The sequence below is a fragment of the Myotis nattereri genome (genome assembly GCF_964212035.1).
Source record: "Myotis nattereri genome assembly, chromosome: 16".
NCBI classification, from domain to species: domain Eukaryota; kingdom Metazoa; phylum Chordata; class Mammalia; order Chiroptera; family Vespertilionidae; genus Myotis; species Myotis nattereri.
The window spans coordinates 38,238,132-38,260,794 of record NC_138091.1 but is presented as its reverse complement, the minus strand read 5'-3'; the positions used below and the strand labels follow the sequence as shown (position 1 = coordinate 38,260,794).

Here is a 22,663-nt window from a genome sequence, read left to right as displayed (position 1 = left end):
TTCATGAGTGAATAAAAGACTGATCCTTCTTAGTCCACGCCATGGCTCTGCCAGTCTGTTTCCATTATCTCCTTTGCAAGTAGACTGTTCCCTAACATTTCCTTCCTAATTGTAAACCGCCTTGGACCCGTCTCAGCAACATGGTTTCTATTTTTGACCTTCTTGTTTACATATTTTTAAATGTAAAGTCATTGCTTTGGGATTTTTTTTTTAAATCTAAGTCACTTTTTCACATTTGTTTGGAATCTGCCCAATGAGATTGTAAGGCACTTTAGGATGTCAATTTCTTTGGTTCCTTTTCCCCACTCCTAACCTAGAGCTATGAAAACCGGCTCAGGTGAGGAGTCAACACCAACTATATGGATGGAAGGAAGGGTGACATGTGCCCTAATAAAATATTGATTAATTATTGGGGCACCACCTTACTTGAAGTTTTATTTTATTCCCTGTACAGGAAACTAGGAAGACACTGTGGACTAGATGGAAGTCACTTCCATAACAATGATGATCACATCAATGATGACAATGTTGATTTGTACCCCCAAACCTGTACAGCAGGCAAATTTATAGGCAAAGGTAGAATTCGATTTCCTGATTCCTGGTTGCAGTCTCAAAACTCAAGCCCAAGAAGTTTTCCTAACAGGAACTTTGGGACTCAGTCCCTTTCTCAATATGCAGAGAGTCTCAAGAATTACTGACTCCTCACCCTCGTTGGTTTGGCTCAGTGAATAGACCGTTAGTCACTGAAGGGTCCCGAGTTCAGTTCTAGTCAAGAGCATATATCTCGGTTGCAGGCTCCTCCCCAGCCCAGACCCTGGTCAGGGTGTGTGCAGGAGGCAACCAATCCATGTGTTTCTCTCACATCGATATTTCTCTCTGTCTTTTCCTCTCTCTTCCACTCTCTTTAAAAATCAATGGAAGCCGAAACCGGTTTGGCTCAGTGGATAGAGCGCCGGCCTGCGGACTGAAAGGTCCCAGGTTCAATTCCGGTCAAGGGCATGTACCTGGGTTGCCCATATCCCCAGTGGGGGGTGTGCAGGAGGCAGCTGATCGATGTTTCTCTCTCATCGATGTTTCTAACTCTCTCTCTCTCTCTCTCTCTCTCTCTCTCTCTCTCTCTCTCCCTTTCTCTCTGTAAGAAATCAATAAAATATATTTAAAAAATAAAATAAAATAAAAATCAATGGAAAAATATCCTTGAGTGAGGATTTGAAAAAAAAAAAAAAAGAATTACTTACTCCTTCGTTCATGAAATCAGGGTGCATTGGTTTATAATGTAAACTTTACATGAAGGAGCCACGTCTTCACATTGGTTAAGTAGTTAATTACTACTTTCCCTGTAGCTGAAAATAAAACACATACTATAACTATGAAATATTGATCTATTTCAGGAAATATTTAAATAAGGCAAACTGGCCTTTAATAAAAAAGCTAGCAAGCAGAAGGGCCAATATTTAAAATAAATAAATAAGGCAAAGCCTCTTAAAAGTCAACTTCCGTCTTTACTACTGTTGCCATGCAACCTAAATGAGGGTACTAATAACTCCTTAAAGTGGCATGGGATGTGTAGCTCACAACTTGACCCAGGAGGTATCACCCATTCATTCTACTCCCAGAGATCTCCCCACAACACACATCTGTGTCCTTCCCCTGACCCCGACTCCCCGTGCTTCCCACTGCTGTGGGAATGCAATCCATATGTCTTTGGGTGGTTTCCAAGGTTCCTCAAGATCCATAGGCCTCCTTTGGCCTCTTCTACTCCCACTATGTTCCAGGGCAACTGAACTTTCAGATGCTTGAACCTTCTGCCAGGTCTTCCACATGCTGTTCCCTCTGCCTATGACCCTTTCCCTCTTTGCCTGGATGACTTCCTCCAAGCCTAGGTCCAGTGGCCCCTCTATGGGCTCTGCTGCAAACATCGTGTTTGAGTAGCCCACCAGACGTCAGCGCTCGGAAGTCAGGGACTGTTTCTTTCTCACTATTGTCTCCCCAAGGCCAACCGAGGTGCCCAGCACAGAAATAGCTTGAAATAAATACTTAGGAATAAAATGTGTGAGTGAATGAACAAATAGGTAAATGCATGCATCTTTACAAGTTGTAAAACTTTCCTAATCCATGTCTATGAAATAATTTGGATTGACAAGGGACGCAAACCTGCCAGTTCTTCAATTGCGTGATTATCAGGTCCTTGAGAGGCAAAGGAAACCTTTGTGAAGGAAGTTGGGAGTTGGTTCTGCCAAAAGCAGCTGGGCCAGGGACTCTCTGTGAAGGGGGTTTGGGAGGGGTTCCCAGAAACGTCTCACTCCATTCCCACTCACTGGTTTTTCAGAGCTGTTTCCCAAACCCAAGCTGGAATCTTCCGCCACACATCTGGACGAGGGTGGCAGCCTGAACCTGTGGTGCTCCGTCCCACATACAGTCGACTTCGCCATCCAGAAGGGAGACATGAATGTGTCACGGGCTCAAAATTTCACCAAGATAGTCTCAAAATGGGACAGTGGGAACTACACCTGTGTCGCAGGCATGGGCAAGGTGATCAAAAAAAGCAACGAAGTCCTGATAACCGTGTGTGGTGAGTACGTCCTTGCTGGCTCAGAGTCCTGAGTGGGAAAAGGGAAGTTGCCACCCTCTCCGATCTGAAGGCAGATCAGACTGAGGCAGGATAAGAACTCGAGGGAAAGGGAGATGAGTGAAATCAAGAGACCGGACAGAAGCAAGTAGTATTTCTGCTTAGAGTACAGGAGAGGGGCGATACAAAGGAAATATTGTTGGCTAAAAGCATTTTCATGGCTTTATGGTGGCTGCAGGCTGATGATGTGGCCTCTGAATTGGCAGGATTCTGGCTGCTGGAGCAGGCACCTACCCATAAGTTCCAGCAAGAAACACTGTTTAGTCAACACTAAACTTTAAGGCCGAAGCTCCAGTTTTTAATCCCTATCCTGGCTGACCAGAAGGTCTAGGACTTCTGGTGGGCAGAATGTGGGTACTGAGACCACCTAGAGCTGCGTGTCTTAGACTTGATGAATGTGCAAAACCTGGTTACAGTGTAGGTCAGGATGGGGCCAGATTCCACATCTCTTTCTAGCGCCTTGAGGATGCTGGCTCCGCTGGGCCCTGGGCCACACCTTGAGTAGAGGGGTTCCAAATGAACTCTGGTCAAGCTGTCACTGCCACTGTCATTATTTAGCCATGGTCTTTCAGTTTAATCTGTGGCTATGGTTTCTCCAACCAAGATCTCAGTCTGAACCGAACCAGGATCTCAGCCTACTGTGGATCCTCTAGTCATCTAACTCAAAAGGAAATAATGCAAGACACAAATGTGGGTCATTCCATTTTAGTTCTTTTTGTTGTTCTTTGGAGGAGATCATTTCATTGTAGAAGCTTTATGACTAAGCTAACTTCTAAGTAATGACCTAGTAGGATTCTTGTTTTGGGAGGCATGCGATTTCCAATCAGGAGTGGCTGAGGCACTGAGAATTTGTTTGAAAAGATATTCTGTTTGTGTTCTTGGTTTTGTGTTTTGTTTTTAATTTAAATTCTTTATTGTTGAAAGTATTACATGTGTCTCCTTTTCCCCCCCCATTACCTCTCCCCGACAGCTCCCACCCCCCCAGCACATGCCCTTACTCCCCTACTGTCTGTGTCCATTGGTTATGCTTATATGCATGCATACAAGTCCTTTGGTTGATCTCTTACCCCTCCTCCCCCCGACCCTCCCCTGCCTTCCCTCTGAGGTTTGACGGTCTATTCGATGTTTCTGTGTCTCTGGATCTATTTTTGTTCATCAGTTTACATTGTTCATTATATTCCACAAATGAGTGAGATCATGTGATACTTATCCTTCTCTGACTGGCTTATTTTACTTAGCATAATGCTCTCGTTTTTGTGTTTTTAATACTTTTCCTGTGTGCATTCTTTCTCAATATAAAAAAAAAAAGAAAAAGAAAATAACCGAATATGGATGTGCATGCATGAAACTATAAACATGTATTTAGAGGGGTGTATGTTTTTCTTGAATTTATATCATCTTTTATTTATAGCATTCATTCCCTTTCCCTCTGTCTCCTCAACACACACACACACACACACACACACACACACACACACACACTCCCTGCCATTTTAAAGGAGGCCTGTATAGGTAGTTGAGGCAGGCAGGCACTTAAAATCACAGTAATGACAGAGAGAGTGAAGCCCAGAGTTTGGAGAAAGAATCCCTTGGGTGGGATGTGTTGCTTCAGATTGTTTCTCTCTGTGTCCTTCTAGAAATGCTCTCCAGGCCCAGGATTTTTTATGACTCCACGTCTGAGGTGATAAAAGGACAGACCATAGAAGTCCATTGCCAATCCATAAATGGAACCATGCCTATTTCTTATCACCTTTTGAAAGCAAGTAACATTGTGGAGAATTACACCGTAGGCTCAAATGAGCCCGCAGTATTCAAAGACAACCCCACAGAAGACACCATATACCAGTGTCTGGCAGATAATTGCCATTCCTCCTCTGCAATGTTCAGTGAACCTCTGGTGGTCAAGGTGATAGGTAAGTTGCTGTGCTATGAGAAGAAATCAGGGGCCTTGGCCGGGTGGCTCAGTTGGTTGGAGTGTCATCACATACACCAAAAAGTAGCGGGTTCAATTCCCAGTCAGGGTACATACTTGGGTTTTGGGTTTGATCCGTGGTCAAGGTGTATATGGGAGGCAACCAGGAGATGTTTCTCTTTCATAAAGATATTTCTCTCTCTCTCTCTCTCTCTCTCTCTCTCTCTCTCTCTCTCTCTTTCTTCTTCTTCTTCTTCTTCCTCCTCCTCTTCCTCCTCCTCCTCCTCCTCCTCCTCCTCCTCCTCCTCCTCCTCCTCCTCCTCCTCTTCCTCCTCTTCCTCCTCCTCCTCTTTCTCCTCCTCCTCTTCTTCTTCTCTCTAAACATATCCTCAGGTGAGGATTTAAAAAAAAGTTATGTGGGGTGTGGGCTTTAGGTCACATTTTCAAAGGTTTCGGATTACACAGGGATGGTGTGGACAAGAGAAGTGGGTGGTACTTATGTTATGCCAAGTCCATAAATATAATATGTAACCAAGCAGGACACACCCAGGTCAATGGAGCCAGAAAATATCTGGGGGCTATTGGTGTGGCCAGTGCCCTCTCTTTTCAGAACCTTTCAAGTGAACATAAGAGTGAAGTATCCTGACTTCAGGAAACTCTAAAGTTGTGCTTTGGGCTCTCTTAGCATTTGCTCCTTTTTAGGTGAACTGCCAGTCATCTGCGTTGTTGACCAGAGCTCTTCTCTGTGGTTGACCCTTGTCAGGCAACGTCATGTGAGAACCTGTCATTAGAGCTGCAGGCTGTAGTCTCACAGGACATGCTGACAATGGCTTAGGACTCATATACCCATTGTCCTGTGTGGATATCTTTCCTTGAGTCTCTATCTGTGTCTCTCAGCCTTAGGAGTGCCATTGCCTGCATCTCTGAGATAGTCTGCATCCTGTTGTAAAAATCATATAAGCCTCCCTTCTCTTCCTCCTCTTTCTTCTGGCTTAATAACTTTTATCTACATGTGCCATGTGGACATCTTGAGTTGGATAGAGATTCCTGCTACTATTAATAAATGGTCTAAGAATAGCCATACTTTTCAAATTAACATCCATATACATGAAGCAACTAATGCTTTAGGGCATATTAAAAAAAGACATATTCTTTGTTTTTAAGTTACTTGTTATTTAGCGCTGGAAATGCCATGTATCTTTGTAAGCAAAGAAACCACACACTCGCGCACACACACACATACTCACACTGGTGCACATGCACAGACTCATGCGGAATAGACCTCCACAGAACACATAAGGAAATGGGTATAGTCAAGCTGAGTAGTCAGTAATCCTTGGGGTGGTAAGTGAAACATCGTGTTTAATCAACACATGAGGACAGGAGGCCCCTGTTGCTGCCCTGCTGGACTAACTGGGGGAGGGACTGAAGAATGTGGCTAAGAGGAGAGACAAAATCCAAGTCTGAGTCACGGTGTAGGTGGAGGCTAGCCATGAGCAGTGGCGGTGTCATGATCTTCACCCCTCAATCCCCAACCTCCTGTCTTTTCTCAGTGCTAATCCTTTTCCTGCTTTTCAGCTCCGGTGGTTGAGGTCAAGCTCGCTATCCTGAATAATAAACAAGTGGAGTCTGGGGATGATCTTGTGCTTCGATGCTTCGTGAACAAAGCATCTGGTCCAATCACCTACAAGTTTTACAGAGAAGAGGATGTCAGGCCCTTCTATGTAAAAATCTCGAATGAAACCCAGGCCATGTGGTACAAGTCACCAGCTGGCACGGAACAGGGGGGACAGTATTACTGCACGGCCTCCAACAGAGCCAACCCTGCCAAAAATATCCCCCAAAGCAACTTACTGACTGTCAGAGGTGAGTCACGGTCTCCACAGTGAGATGGAATGTGGCCACCAAGGGTGAGGCCAGCGAGCTCACCATTTGTGAGAGGAAGTGGGTGGGGTTCAGTGCTTACTACTGAGGGCAACGAGACCAATGTCCTCAAATTAAATATAAAAGAGGAATTGGAAGTATTACAAGGAATTGGAAGTATTTCACACAGTTGTAATTCCAAATTCTAGGTGGAGAGGTAGCAAATGGCCCACCTTAGGTCAAACATCTCCCCATGAGCCACCCGTGGCCATGGGGATTGGGTCATGCAGAACAGAGAGGGTTAGAGGAGCCCACCTATGTGAATAAAGAGGTGGTTTCCTAGAGAAGGAGGAGGACCACACAGACCCAGAAAGGCTACGTTAGTCCTCTAGTTCTTTAAGATGATGCTGACTCCGTAGGAAGAACAATCATTTCTGCACCAACTCTGAACACAGAATCCCTCAGAGGTAGATGCTTGGTATAAGATGCGATTACAGAAGCTTCAAATCAGTCTTATTTGTTGCTTAAGGCTAATATTGTTTCTTGCTGGCAGAGAAAAAAAACTATTTTAATTTTTCTTATTTCCAGTCTTTCTTGCCCCATGGAAGAAAGGAGTTATTGCAGTGGTTGTCATCGCAGTGATAATTGCCATCTTGGCAGTTGGGGCCAGATACTATTTTTGGAAGAAAGCCAAGGGTGAGCACAGTTCTTCATTGCCTTCTGACAGGTTGCTCTTGCCAGGAAACTGCCGTGGATGTGAGGGGCTTCATGCAGCCTTAGGGGCGGCTGTGCTCTGCCCCAGCAGGAGCTCAGGAGATGTAACTGACCACAGTTGTTCTTCTCCTTGGGGTGTCACCTTGATAACCAAAGATCTTGGCTTTGGTGGGTGTGGAGCTTTTACTGCCCTTGGATTTCGCTAGGCATAAAGGAAAGTGGTTGCTTTCCTAGTTGGGCAACCCAGAAAAAATGAATTCGGGGGGAAGTCCCATCTATGTATGGTCAGAAGAAGCCGTCTCTGTGGGTTTGGCCACATTTAGTCCTGCAGATGGCAGAGTGGGGTGAGAGTGTTTTGGAGACACCCCCACATACACTGAATGCCCCCCAATTAATCTGTCTGTTATGCCGTGATTTCTACCCTGTGCTTGAGGTTAGCTACACATGGAACCTGGAAGGGAAGCCAGGACCACCTGTCGATACTCTGGCATCACAGCCAGTTAGCCAGGACTCAAGGAAAAGGGCCCAGCACCAGTACATTCTGCCAAGATTTGTGTGGGATAAGATGGTTTTTGTTGGAGCTTTGGTGCTGCTGCTTGGGAAGGGTACAGATTAGATAAGAAGGGGCCTTGTTTTTTTTTCTAGAACAGGAAATCCCTCTGAAAAGACAGGTTCCAGAACAAACCCCTTCTCAGGGAACCAGGCCATCGCAGAACAGACAAGGCTAGAGGACACACTCGTTCCCAGGCCAGCTTGGAATTCAAAGCACAGGGATTAATGTAGCCTTTACTCTTTGGAACTGTCTTGAAACAAGAAGTTGCCTTTTGCCTGGCTGGTATGGCTCAGTGGTTGAGCATTGACTCAGGAACCAGGAGATTGAAGTTCGATTCCCAGCCAGGGCACATGCCTGGGTTGTGGGCTCCATCCCCAGTAGGGGGCATGCAGGAGGCAGACCCTCAATAATTCTCTCACATCATTGATGTTTCTATCTCTCTTCCCTTCTTCTCTCTGTAATCAATAAAAAAAAAAAACCATATTTTTTTTAAAAGTTTCCTTTTTATCTGACTAATCTGGTTCCTGTATCATTGTCTTCATCTCTACCTTGTTCCACTAAAGAAAACAGCTCCTGGCTAACACAACAAAATGTCATATTTCTGGATGAAATGATGTGAAATCTCTCAGAATAAATTTGAGAGAAGGCCTGTTTTTTTTGTTTTGATTTGTTTTTCCTTTTTTAAAAAGTGGAAATATATTTGGCTTTCTGTTCTCTTTTTATAGTTAACCAATCTTCAAGAAAGTCAAATATGGTTGAAATGAGGGTTCCTGTCTGTTATAGACATGGACACTTTGTACTGACTTTGGTTTTTCTCTTTCTCTTTTAAAGCCAAGCAGATGCCCGTGGAGATGTCCAGGTCAGTGTGTGTCCGGGGAAGAGAGGCAGCTGCTCTGTGAGCACGGACAGACTTGTCTGTAGGGAGAGTCTGGTCATTAGGAAGTGATGAGTGGTTCTTGGGAAACTCTGAATAACAAGGGTGTGAGTAGATAGGGGTGTGTGTGTGTGTGTGTGTGTGTGTGTCCCAGTGAAAGATTGCCAACTGTCCTTTCCTGTGAAGACATAGCTTTATTCTGAGGTCACATCCTTCCTACACTATTATGTGTGAAATCCCCTTTTCCTTATGAAATTACAATGGTAGTAGAAAGAATTTTTAAAATTTACCTACTTTGCAAAATAGAGTTGGCATATATATATATATATATATATATATATATATATATATATCAGTCGTACTATTTTTACTGTTCTTGAAATTCAAAATCCAAAAGCATGGGTACAAAAGAAAACATTTTTAAAAAGAGAACAAAAACAAGCAAACAATGGCTTTGTAGCACAGAATGAGGAATTCAGGGGGTTGGGGCTCACTTAGGAAAGGACTCCTGTTGTTACTGTAACCATTGGCCCTGACACTCCTCTTAACAGCAAAAAGTGCTTGTTAAATAATCTCACTGAAAGAAAAAGTCAGTTTTCCAAATGAGAGCATAAAGTTGGCCTCGCTTTGGAAATCTCTTCCTGGTTTTCTCATGATCTTCCCTTGATTATTTTGTTGGTTTGACATTAGAGCCAAAAAAAAGTTGTATATTTTTTCTTTTCAAATTTCCTTTTAAGGCCGGCAGCACCACTTCTGACCTCCAACAATGAGAAGATGCCAGGATCCAGTACCGAAGCCAACAGACCTTACGGTACAGTCACAGTTTCCTGCAGATGCTAGAGGTTTCCCAACTTGCTACCCCTCTTAGAAGCAGGTGGTGGGGATAAGTTCCTAGGGAAGCCCCACCCTCAGGCAGGACAGTTTCACCTAATCAGCCGCTCAACGGTGAACTGATAAGCAAAACAACAGAAAGGCAGGACATTTTACTCTAATTTCACCACCTTCTAAACATCCGAGGAACGAAAGGAGGACAATAATGATAATGCTGTGAATCCCCATCCAGGCTCATCTTCAAAGACTTTGAACACTGTCCGAGCGTAATCACCCTCCCCTTGTAAGAGAGGCAGTTTGCATCTGCGCAGTAGGCTGGGTAGCCAATCCCAGGAGTTCTTAATCCTTTAAGTCTAAGAGAAAATTGCTCAAAGAGGGGACTGTAATTACATCACACAGGAAGTTTTGTCCTGGGCCAGATTTGGAGCAGTTTTCTTTCTTTTTTAGAAGGTTTGGGAGTAGGATGCCTATGTTCTTTTCTAAGTCAGTAACAGTATCTTACAAAATAAGAAAAAGTTCAGAAGAAAAGTACAACAGAAAAAGAAAGGAAGAAAGAAACAAAATTTTTTTTAAATATAAAGAGAATAAAAATAAATATGTAAATAAGAAAATTTCAGGATATGCCTTTTACAATGCATACTTGAGAGATATGTTTTAAGAATCCAGCAATTCTTTTAGTAATGAATCATATACTTTTAAAAAGTGAAATAAAAACATTTGTAGTAACAAAAGTAATGCTCCAGTAAAGAGAAAAGAGCAAATAAATCACTTAAGAAACTACATTCAGAAAACTTTAGTGACTATTTGGCAAAAAGGAATCCAGTGCTATAGAGAAAATACCTTTTTGTGGTAGAAGGTGGGTTCTGCTGGCTATTGTATTATCTATACAGAAACACTGAGATACTTTAAATGAAATGTTGATATAGACATATTAAAATAGAATTTCCCCCAAATATCCAAAATGCAAGAAATAGTCCAATTCTTGGGTTGTCTCTCCATGGATTATTTCAGTTTATAAATATATGTTGGTAATCACAATAGCAATTAGTTCAAATACAGAATGGAAAGCCTTGTGTTCGTCAGGGATAGTATCTATATATATAAAAGCCTAAAATGCTAAGTGTCCATCTGGGTAATGATGCCATGTAGCAATGCCCAACTTCCTCTCCCTAGAGACTAGCCTCCTTGCAGTTTTTTCAGCCCAGGAACATGACTTGCTTTATAGCCAGGTGAAAACATGTTACACTTTAACCAAATGTCTGTGAAGCATTTTCCCGTGCCTCATCTCATTTGATCCTCACAGAAGTTCTGGAGTAGGTAAATAGGAGATTTGGTGGAATCCTATTTTCTTTTCATTAGCCAGAAAATGGAGATTTAGAAAGCTTAGAAACTTGACCTGACTGAAAAGAAGTAAGAAATGGTGGACCTTGAAAATGACTTCAGGTTTTCTCACTGCGCAGATTATAGTCAAACACTGCTGCAGTTAAATATTTTACCCTTTGTTCTCCCTGCATGATCTACAATAATAATCTGCTTCATGTTGATATTTACTGCTTTGTTGCTGACAATTACATGAAAGAGAAGTTGGGGTACTTCACTGGGCTGGAAAAAGTTTAGCTAAATCAGAAAGCAGGTCTAATTAAGCAAGTTTATCTTATATAATAAAAGGGTAATATGCAAATTGACCCTAACAGCAGAACAATCAGAATGACCACTCAATCAGTCACTATGAGATGCACTGACCACCTTTTGGTCCCTTTCCCCATCCGGCAGGCTCTGATTGCCCGATGGTGAACAGGGAACCAGGGGTGGGTGGTGGGGGATGCGGGTGGTGCCAGGCCAAGGCCCCCACCCCACCAGTCACCCCACACACAGAGGGCAACCCATGGCAGGGGCAGGGCCTATGAGTGGGTGGGAAGGCTGACCTCTTGGTCCCTTCCTCTGGCCATCAGGCCCTGATCACTCAATGGCAAACGGGGAACCGCAGGAGGGGAGTGGCAGCGGGGGGCAGGGCCGGCTGTGGGCAGCTGGGGAAGATGGCCCTGATTGCAGGCCAGGCCTAGGGATTGTATCTGCGCACAGATTCCGTGCACCTGGCCTCTAGTTCTATATATATATAAAAGGCTAAGTTGACTCGCATATGCGCAATCCATATAAAGCTCTTGCTGGCGCCAATCGCACACGTGTGTTTTCATCTGTCATTGTCAGTCGTGAATTTGGTTGACACTTCTATTATAGAGAAAGGGTGAATAGCGATATTAAAATATTTCTTCTAATTAATTTCCTTTCAATGTGCACGAATTTGTGCACCGGGCCACTAGTTTATTTATAACATTCTGAAGAATTGTTTTTAATAAAGAACAACCTGGGGCAGGGGCAGGCTAGAGGGGGTCAATGAGGAAAAAATGGGGACATATGTAATACTTTCAACAATAAAGATTAACAAAATCAAAAAAAAAAATCAAACATTTGTTTGCCTACTGAGGTGGTGGCCTAGAGGCACCCACTGCCTTTTAAACCTGTTCTCATGGGTCCCCTTCTCCCGCTGGAGGAGGTTAGTGTCCTCGTGTCCTTCATGGTTGTGGTGACAGAGCCGTCCCTTTTGCAATTAAGTTTAATTCTCATGAACTTGCTCACAGTGGACAGTTCGGAATCTTAAACCATTCACAAGCAGAAGTGTCCCTCCCCGGGATGGCGGCCATCCCACGGTGTTAGGGAGAGACCACACAGGGGTTGGATGGGGCCCCAGGGAGACCAGGAGGGGATCCAGAACCCAGAGACACTGTTGGGGGAGGGGGAAGTGGGAGGGGGGAAGGAGGGAGGAAAAGTTACGTATAGAAAACTAGAATTTCCGCTGACACCCATCCTAATTGTTATTTTCCAAACTAGGTTACGATGAAGATATTGGAAACCATGAAACAAACCCAGTAAAAGAAAAGAAAGGTAATTATATAATGTAGTGGGTTTTTTAAAAAATTAGAAACCTTTACATGAAAAAAGACCCCTAGGAGAAGAACTAAAACTGTTAATACCTGTGGGTGGGTATTTCCCCACCTCTCTTAATGACCCTGTCAGCGGCTGATAAGTAAAATGGAGACTTTCTCCAAAGACATCTCTAGTGTCATTAATGGGAAAGTGACCTAAATTCCGGTAGGAGAGAACTGGGTTAGACTCAAAAAGGAACTTCCTAAATCAGAATAGACTAGTCAGTGAATAAGGTAGGAGAATCTCCTTTCTCTTGGAGAGTAGAGGAAGAGGTGAGGGTTTTTGTTTTGTTTGTTTTTTATTTAATAGCATCAGTGCAAATCATCAGGTTGGACACCTTCAACTTATGCTATATGTCAATTCTGTCTCAGAGAAGCTGGGAGTGTTAAGGGGCTGTTAAAAAAAAAGTGAAATAAAGGCATACAGTTATCTATTGAGCTTTAAAAAAAATTTTTTTAAATATATTTTATTGATTTTTTTACAGAGAGGAAGGGAGAGGGATAGAGAGTTAGAAACATTGATGAGAGAGAAACATCGATCAGCTGCCTCCTGCACACTCCCCACTGGGGATGTGCCGCAACCAAGGTACATGCCCTTGACCAGAATCGAACTTGGGACCCTTGAGTCTGCAGGCCGATGCTCTATCCACTGAGCCAAACCGGTTAGGGCAAGCTTTAAAAATTTTTAATATATTTTTATAGATTTTAGAGAGGAAATGAGAGGGAGAGAGAGATAGAAACATCAATGATGAGAGAGAATCATTGATCAGCTGCCTCCTGCACTCCCCACATGGGGGATCAAGCCTGCAACCCAGGCATGTGCCCTGACCGGGAATCGAACTGTGACCTCCTGGTTTATAGGTCAATACTCAACCACTGAGCCATACCGGCTGGACTATTGAGCTTTTACTAACCCTCCCACTGCAGAAACACCAGGGACCCAGGCAGGAGGGCCCCTCCACGTTCCAGGGAGTGCCAGGTTAACACTGCCTCCCCTGCCTGAGATCTCTCTCCCACTTAGAATGGAGATATACCTGTGCTGGCTTCCCCGCAAAATCCGTAATACTTCAATCATTTGAATGGAAATCTCTAGTGCCGCCCGAGGCCCCTGAGGGGATTCTGTCTAACCGCAGGGTGCTGTGTTTCCTTTGGGCAGAGCCTCTGACCTTGGACGTGGAGTACACAGAAGTGGAAGTGAACTCCCTTGAGCCTCATGAAGGTAAACGCCATCACTCGAGTGATTCCCCACACCTTGCTCTCTCCTTGGGTGTAGACTCGCAGGGTAAGGTGGGCTGTGACCCAGGAACAAGAGGCTAGTAGCCCTCAGTCGCTCACAGTGGAGGTAGTCAGCAGACAGACCTGCCGAACATGCCTAAGGCAGGAGCAATGACCCCGCCCTGGCTTTGAGGTGTAACATTTCATCAGTTATTATTTAGCATACTACTAATAATGGATATGTTTTATTGAGCAATTTACTAAGTCCTAAGAAATGTGTTTTTTGAGACTTTTTGAGATCAGCCTCACTCCTGGGTCTTTGAGCTTTCTTCCAGAGGTACGCCCCCTGGCCCAAACCCAGCATCCTCCTTAAAAAGTTGCTTGCAGACCGAGCTGTGTAAATGAAATGTTTGAAGGTTGTGAGTGGGTGCTTTGCTATTTAAAGGAACACTTGGGTAAAGGCTTTTGAAAGTACAGAATCCCTTCCTGTGTAAAGTAGGGGCTCTGGTTTTGGTTTTGGTTTTGGTTTTATGTGCCTCGTTCTCTCAGGGGCAGGCTGGCCTGGAGGTCCCTGGGTCTGTGCTGGGGAGACTGGCCAGGAGTAGGCTGGTGTCCAGCAAACACTAGAACATCCATCTCCGCTGCTGGGAAGCTCACAGGGCTATTGCCCCTCGCTGTCGAGGCTGAGGCCAGGCAGTGTCCACTCAGCAGGCAGGCCTGGGGCTGTTTCCCAGGACAAGCCTGCATAGGTTTAGCCAGAACCACATGGTGATGGCGTGTCTCCTCACCTCTTGCTCCAGGATCTGGGAGGCGTTTTGGGTTCCTTCCTGCTTTCCTCGCGTAGGTTCCCAGTACATGTCAACAGGTGTGTGCAGAGAGCCTTCCAGTTAATGCTGTCCTATACAGCCCTAGGCTGTGAGCTGCATAACTGGGCACTGTTCCCATAGCCTGCAGTGAGAATGGTCCCTAGAGTTGGTGTGGCCCATCTGCACACCCCATTTCCAAGTCCAGACTGGACCTGGGAGGGGTGGGGGCCATGGCCGACCTGAAGTTCTCTTCTGTATTTCATTGTAAAATGATTCACTTGCTGAGTTAATAAATTCAGGGCCCATGATGCATCAGCAGCAAAGGTACCTCCCACGGAGGTAGAGCCTCTGAGGGAGCCAAGAAAACAAGGAACCAAAGAATAAATCATATCAGGTTATAGCAGGCGCTCAGAAGGAAGGGAAGGGGTACAGTGCGAAGGCGTGAAAGGTGATGCCTATTCCAGCTTGTGTGGTCCCTGGAGGCCTGTTTGAGGGGTGGCATTTAAGCTGTAGCCTGAAGGGGCACAAAGAAGGCGGCCCCTCCCAGAGGAGGAAGGACCCAGGAAATGAGAGGGCAGCATGGAGGTGGCCCAGAGTTTGGCTCGCTTAAGGATCTGCAGAGAGAGGAGGCAGATGGAGCTGGGCGCACGGGATGGAGCCCCCAAGGTCCTCTTTGCATTCTAGTCTCAGCGGATCTGGAAGCCTTTAAGCAGGGAAGTGGCAGGTTCCAACTTCCTTCTTTAAAAGGCAATCCCTGTGGCTGGTGTGGAGGACGGATGTGACGGGGAACAAGAATGTTATCATTAGACAAGAGGGGATGAGCGTGGAGCCAAAGTGCTGGCAATGGATGGATTCCAGATATATTCTGGGGACAGATCACAACACTGGATGAAAAATTTCACAGCCAGGATGGGGGAGACAAAATTCCTTCATGGATGGCCGTGATGTCGGAGATTGGGAGGAATGTGCCCGTGGTGACCACTGGTTCAGTTGGGTTAAATTCCAGGTGCCCAAGAGGAGGCAGCACAGGGGTCTCCTGCTCAGAACTGAGTCTGGGTGGGCTGTGGCAGATGGGACCGTTAGGGGGCTCCCGGCAGCCTTCCCTGGTCCAGCCTGAGCCCTTCCATCACTGGGCATCCTGGGGCTCAGTCCGTGGGTAGAAGCTTACTTCCTCTTCAGGGGACTTGGGCTATAGAAGAAAGGAGGATTATAACAAGAGGGCAGGGCTGCCCAAAGATTTTGATTGTGTTTGGAAACACACACACACCCATCTTCTTGGCCCTCCATACCCCACTGAGTGCCCAAGCAGATAATGGTACTACCTCCAGAGGGCCAGGCCCTGCCTTTACTCTGCTTCTGGCCCATAGGAGGAGGGGCACTGGAGGAGGTAGAATTAAGGGCTCTGCCTGATGCCCAGGAAGCCTTGTATGTAAGGCCCTGAAGGAGGAAGAAGGAAGCAGGGTTTGGAGAAGGGTTCCTTTGGGAATGTTTCCATGCTAGTTAGTAGTGTCTGGTTTAATTTGCTTGAAGGGGTGGGAGGTGTTGAAGAGAAACGAAGTATTAGGACAGGTGAGGCAGGGTGCCTTCCTTGCCAAGCTGTGCACCTACAGGGTTGCAACCACCCAAGTGGTCACCTTTTCCCAATTTGCACAAAGGTGCTGTGGGGTTGTGGAGGCCTCAGTAGAGCTAGAATGGGGGTCACGGGTGGAAATGGAGAGTTTCTAGAGGATTCACGTTGCGGTGTTTGGACCCAGCATCTTTGGCAGCCGAGAGTAGGGCTGTGTGGCGGGGGTGGGGGTGGGGCGGGGGGGGGGTGGGCAGGCCTGGCTTATGCTGCTGCCCCCTGGCTTTCTCTTGGGGAGTTACCAAGCCAGGAAAGGACTTTGTGGATGCAAGGCCAGTGATGAGTAAACTTGACCTGGTCTTGGCCAACCCAGTTCCCTGTCCTCAAGGCCCCCCTCCTCCCCAGTTGGGGTGGAGGAGGGGAAGGGGGCACTGGGTCCACTTCTAACCCTGGCTGGCAGCTGACCAGCTGTCCCTTGAGGGTGGAGGAGGGGCAGGAAGGAACTCAGTAAACCCCGGTTTGCTGCCTGTTTGCTCTGAGCCTAATTGCTGGGAAAACCCCATGAGGTTGAAGCCATCTCTTTCTCTGTTGACAGAGAAAAACAAGCCAAAATAAAGCCCCATCTGGAAATCCCTCTGACAGCGGAGACAAACAGCCTGCTGGCTGGTTTAGTCATTAGCAGGCAGCTGCTGGCAGCAGCGAGGGGAGGGGAGTGATGAGCTGCAAGCTCCCGCCCACCACTGAGCTGGGCAGAACCAGGAGGGCACAGGAGAAACCACTGGGGCACCAAGAAGAGGCAGCCACCCTGCTGCCCAGGTGGGCAAGCCATTAGGAGGTGAAAGGGAGTTGAGTGTGGCTCTTCGGGTCCAGAGGGTGATAGTGTCCCCAAGGTAACCAGAGAGACCACCCCATGCACCTGGGGCAGTGGAGTTCACAGGGTGTCCAGGGCCCCAGGCTTGGCCACCAGGGCCCCCTGCCCCTCCTCCACTTCCATGGGGGGCTGGGTCAGAGGATGAGCTGGCAGCGACCTGGTGCACCCGGACACAGGGTCCTACAGCGCTGTTTGCACACCCATCACCCCGCAGCCTGCAGCTCCTGAAAGCTGGTCCAGTTCACCGTTTCCTCTTCTGTGGTGCCCGGCACACAGGAGCTGTTAGGTCACCCTGAGCGAGGGACTGGCCAGGCCTGACGTTGAGCAGAGAGTCTCCTAGGGATGTGGTGGACCCCTGGAGCTTCCCTTTACACCCCCAAATTTGTGTCACAGAGGGAGAGTGGCGTGGGCCTCTCTGCTGTCCTTTTAGGGGGGTACCTGGTATCTCAGCCGCTCTACTGAGTTCCCGCTCCCGTTCCCTGCCACAGGGGAGTCTCCTTTTTCACGGCCCTAGCAACCCCAAGTGCCGCCAGTTCAGCCATGGGGATCTGAACCACCCCCCAGGCTGTCTCTGGCATTCGGGTCCTGCCACAGAACCCTTGCCATTCAGTGTGGAATGAATGACCGGGATTTTAATCCTAAAACAAAAAACCTCAGGGATTGGGCTGACTGCCAAGACCTTCCTGAAGGCCCTGGGTTTGAGATAGAGACACTTACAGGGGCGTTGACTGGTGCCTTCACTGTCACATCAAACCTTTACAGGTGCCTCCAGGTAGCCATGCAGGTGCTGGGGTTGGAAGGTGCACAAGACCTCAGGCGCTGCCCTGGAGGGGCTCTGGTGCCACGAGGGGAGGCAGTCGTGGGGACAAAGAATGTCAGCGTGTAGTGGGCAAGTGTCCCCAGAGTGCTGTGAGGCACAGGGGCCTCTGAAACTGCCTGGGCACAGGAAGGGGTGAGTGTGTGAGGGAGTATGTAGGTGTGTGCTCTGAGTATAGGAGCAAAGCTTGTCCTGGGGCTTAGAGGATGAGGAGGAATAGAGCAAAGAGAAAGGGCCATGTGGGTAGTGGAGGAATTTATGCAGGATCAGGGGCAAGAGAGGGGGGTGTCCCTGGAACAGGGTGAGTTGAGAGTATCTTGGTGCAGTTAGAGCCCATGGGCATGCCCAGGCCATCTGCCACTGAGGAAGGAAACATCTACATGGCACTGGCTGTGGCAGCAGGAAGGGCTCACCCTGTTGGGGGCTCCATTTCCCCATGTGCAGAGGGAGAGTGCTGGCCACATGGCATCAGATGCCTTTCTACAATGAGGCTTCCTGGTGCTTGTGCAGGTGAAAGGAGCCAGGGAAGCAGCTGGGTTCCATCCTGTTTCCTCAGGGTTTGTGGGTGTGTATGTGAGTGTACGCATGGGTGTTCAGGCCTGTATGTGCATACTGTGTGTACATACTATATGTGTGTGGACAATGCGTGTAGATGCACTAGGCGTGTGTGTACATGTGTGTATATACAGGCAGTGCATATACATAAACAGATGGCCGAATGGGTGCTCTTGGTCTCCCAAACCCTTGCATCTCCTCTGGGTAGAATCCACACCTGGGGTGGCCCATCTTGCCTGCTGTTTCAAAATAGCCGAGATCAAAGGATCTCAACCCAGTCTCATGCTAGGACCCCCTGGCAGCGCTTAAAAAAAATAGCCAAAGCCAGGGCCCACCCCAGACAAATGCAAACAGCAGCTGCAGGGAGGCCCAGGTATGGGCATGTGAAATGGAGCAGCCCAGCTGCCTAGATTTGTAAATGGCCTCCGTCCCAGCTAATCCTTAGGCACAGATAACACTCAGGCTGTAACCTGGACCTCAGGCAATTGGGAAGCTGTAGCCAAGCCTTCTGGGACACAGTGAAGCTGGACACGGGGACACAGGGACAGGGAAACAGGGAGGAGGCCCCCGAGCTGGAGGCTACAGGCCTCTCCGGTCCAGGGTTCCCAAGGTGACCTATTAACCTCATACTTCCAGCTGAGTGACACTGGTTAGACCAGGTCTTCTAAAGCTGGGAAGTGGCCCGGGCTTAGTGGTGAGGGGGTCTGCAGGCGCTCCTGAAGATGGCATTCGTGGGCTTGGGTAGCGGGGTGCAGCCTTGCCTGGGAAACCTCAGATATTTTCCTGCTTCAGTAGTGGGCCGACCTGGTTCTCAGAGGCAGCTATTGACCTGTGCCTGGTCCCTTTCCAGGTCTGGGAAGGAAAGGCACGGAGACAGTGTACAGTGAGATCCGGAAAGCTAACCCCGGTGAGTGAGGGGCCCTGACCCCCAGCCTGGTGGGCACTGCCCCCAGCATCATCCATGAGGTCCTGGGAATGGGCAGACAAAAGAGGGAGCAAAGGACGTCAAGAAGGGGTGCCACCTCTTACACAGAGTTGACTCTCACCAGGCAAACAGGCGTCCAGCTGCTGGGCTTGTTGGACAGGAGTGGGTGCTGGCACCATTGTGTGTCCTGTGGACACTCGGCAGAGCTCTTCTGTGACCCCGAGAAGCAGGGTGGGTGCCAGGCAGTGAGCCTCACCTGCTCCCCATGGGGGCCTGGTGCAGAGCCCCTGCTCCCCCAAGAAGGTCTTAGAGTCGGCACTTTGCTTTGAAGATGGTCAGTGGCTTCAGCCTTCCTGGGAGCATGCGGACCTCGGGGGAGGGAGTCGGATCTGCTCCATTCCCTTGGCCTGCCCTAGACCCACCTCCACTCCCACCTCCCGCTTGCAGGTGAAGAGCTGCCCCCAGACCGAGCGCAGGGCCTGGCAGGCATGGAACCGGGATGCTCCCAACCATCTCATTTTTTGTATAATTATTGCATTCCATTCTGCAGAAATGAAATCTACAGAGATTACTTTTAAGTTCTGAAAATAAATTGCAACGTAAAAAGCATAAGCATCCTGGGGGAGACAGTTGCTAGAGGGCTATCTTCCTTTGAACAACAGACCTCTATTTAAATGAATTCTTTGGAAGGGAATTCTTAAAAAGGGCTGGGAGACTCAGTAAAGCCCGGCTAATGCAAGTGTGGTCCACAGGCCAGAAGCAGCCATGGTCCCGGGCCCAGCCCGACCCACAGAACCACAGTCGCCAGAATCTGAACTCTAACATGTTCCCAGATGTTTCTGATGCTGACAACATTTGAGAAGACAGGTAACTGTCTTACCTGAAGAGCCTACTTTTTCTCTGAAATAGGAATCACTCCTTAAGTAATTTTTTTTTTAACGCTATTTCGTGGCTGGAGCAGAAACTCAGCCCCTTGTGGGACTCAGCACTAAATAATTTTTGAAAACCATTTGCTGGGGAATTTTTGGCTTAAGTATCTGATTTTGCATTTTCAATATATTCAGAGCTAGTAAAATGTAAATTTGGAAATAAATAGGCTTTCTCTATTCTTCTCTCTGTTCGTCCATGTAATAGAAAGAAAGCTAAAGGTCAGGTAGGGTTCAAGGTTGGTCCTGTTTAGTAACTGCAAAAATGTCTCTCCTGCTTTTCTCATGGTCCCAGACATGGTTCCCTTGCAGTTGCTTTGGTTCTGCAAAAGCTCACATTTATTGAGCTTTTGTGCCAAGTGGTCTAGGTTACATGATCTCTTTCAATCCTCACAATAAACCCCATTTTACAGATGAGGATACTGAGGTATGGAGAGGTTAAAATACTTGCCTGAGGTCACACAGCAAGCAAGTCCCTGAGAACTGGTCCACCCCAGAGCCAGGCTCCATGTTCCTGATTCCTGAGCGGCACTGTCTTTGGAAGGGAAGCTGATAGGCGGACAGGCTGCAGGGATAAGGCCTTGGGGTCTGTAGTCACCTAAGGCTATCCCTGGAGGCCCCTTCCAGCTGAGGAAGGCCACGCCCAGTGTGGATTCTTAAGGGTTGTTGTTAGGGGCCCTGCTGAAAAAAGACAGATTAAGGAGAGAAAAACAAGCAGGTGATAAGTGACTTGGTGGAGGGATTAAAATCTGTTGTTTATTTGGCATGTTAACCAAGAATAAAAAATTCATAGAGAAGTGACAAAACAAAGGAAAAGGGGTTCCAGGTAGAGAGCTGTGGGAAGGTAAATATAAGGGGGACCCTACTGGGGCGTCAGGCTTATTTGTGAACGTCCACCTCGGCACCAGCTTTTCCAAGTCTTCGTGACCATAAAACTTCCTGGGGCAGGGGGTTTATGGCAGTTCTTAGGTCTCAGAAGTTTCTGCTTTTACTCCGATAAGAGAAGCTCCCAGACGGCTTCTTTCTGCATCCGTTGATTCTCTGCTTCCAGTTCAAAATCACTGCTGTGCCAAAGTAGCGTATCTGGGGGAGGTGTATTCTGGTTTCCTGCATCTGCGTTGAGGCAGCTGCTCAAATGGGTTCTCTCGGGGTCCCCAGGCTGGTTCTAGATGCCGGAGTCCTCAGTGCCAGGCTGTTGGAATGTGACTGCTCCCTCTGGCCTTGGGATGGAATGGACCACAGGCACCCAACCCTGTAGGGAGGGATTCAAGACAGTGAAGGGACCTGTTGTGTTGGAAGTCATCAACCTCTCCTTCCTCTTACCAGCTGTGTGACTTTGACCCTTTGACTAAGATGCCTAACTTCTTTGAGGCTCAATTTCTTCCCCTGTTAAGTGGAGATGGAATTCAGTGAGAAAGGGGGGTGAGACAGGGTCAGGGGAGATGGTGCTAATTACCCACCCCACACATGCAGTCAGTGTATTATCTCTACCCTAGAGTGAGCATTCAGTCTGTTTTAGCTGGAAAAAACAAGAGGAACTGGAACCCCAGTGCCCAGGGTGAGACCAAAGCCATCTCCCGACTCCCAGGCCAGGGAGCTCGCGTCTGGGCCACCAGGGGTCAGTTGGGCTTGTTTCCCGTCCTGGAAGCCAAGGCACGTCCTGTTTCTGAGCGGTTTCCCGCTCAGCTGCTGTATAAAGAGGCCTTGGTTGATTCCTCTTTTCTTTTTCTTTCTCTTCCTCTTACTGTCAGACGCTCACTGTTATTTCTCCTGCTCTGCAGAGGAGGAAATGGGCCCGGCGGTAAATAACTCGTCCTGGTGCCCAGGCCAGCAGTGGCCGAGCAGGGACTCAAAGCCAGGGAGCTGGCTGCAGAGCCTTCACACATCCTCTCTGTGTTGCCAAACCGATGGACTGTGAGCTTCTACATTTTCCCACTTTTTTGTTTGTTTGTTTGGTTTCCACATTATCATCAGCTTAATCAGAGGATTGCACTCTCTCTAATTCAGGAGCTAAGGGTAACAGCCTGGTCTGGTCTGGTCTGGTCTGGGTGACTCTGAGTGAGCCATGGAACCCCTCTGGACCTCGGTCTCTGAAATGAGGGCCTGGGCTCGGATGTAGGACAGGGCTCTCCAGGTTTGTTTAAACACAGGTGGCTTGGCACCACCTCCTGCATTTCCCACTCAGTAGGTCTGGAGTGGGGCTGAGAATAGGCATTTCCAACCAATTCCCACAGCCGCCGCTGCTGCTGCTGGTCTGGGGACCACACTTTTAGAACCGTTTTCTAGATCAGGGGTGGGGAACGTCCAGCTCGAGAAATCATTGGGTCTGGCCCTGCCAAGGCATTAGGGGGTGAGTTGATTAAATGTTGGACCAAATACAGCAGGCTAATTTTTAAGTTGATAATTTTGTATGGCCTGAGAATGATGTTATAAATATCCAAATAGCCCTTTGGCAGAAAAAAGGTTCCCCACCCCTGCTCTAGATGCTTTGAGTTCCCTTCTGATTGTGTCACTCTGAGTTCTGCTCTGCTTCTTGTGTGAAGGGGTAGGGTCTTTCTACCCTCATTGATTCTGGAGGGATGGCTAAGGGTGGACAGCAGAGATGTGTGTGTGTGTGTGTGTGT

The 22,663-nt window shown here is 47.6% G+C and overlaps 1 protein-coding gene across 3 annotated transcripts in view; it reads left to right on the top strand.

Moving 5' to 3' along the window:
• The window catches only part of PECAM1 (platelet and endothelial cell adhesion molecule 1), a 51,029-nt gene that overhangs the window by 16,342 nt on the left and 12,024 nt on the right, over positions 1-22,663 (top strand). For 2 of the 3 annotated variants that reach the window (XR_013996942.1, XM_081109062.1), the window contains exons 6-13: positions 2,330-2,572; positions 4,267-4,542; positions 6,120-6,407; positions 6,993-7,100; positions 8,503-8,530; positions 9,283-9,356; positions 12,266-12,319; positions 13,517-13,579. Coding sequence is in view for 2 of the 3 variants with exons in the window: in XM_081109062.1 (XP_080965188.1) it covers positions 2,330-2,572; positions 4,267-4,542; positions 6,120-6,407; positions 6,993-7,100; positions 8,503-8,530; positions 9,283-9,356; positions 12,266-12,319; positions 13,517-13,579 (1,134 nt within the window). In the remaining variant the exon portion in view is untranslated. Of the gene's footprint in view, positions 1-2,329; positions 2,573-4,266; positions 4,543-6,119; positions 6,408-6,992; positions 7,101-8,502; positions 8,531-9,282; positions 9,357-12,265; positions 12,320-13,516; positions 13,580-19,038; positions 19,096-22,663 lie in introns of all 3 variants that reach the window. The other variant, XM_081109061.1, reaches the window with a different exon arrangement.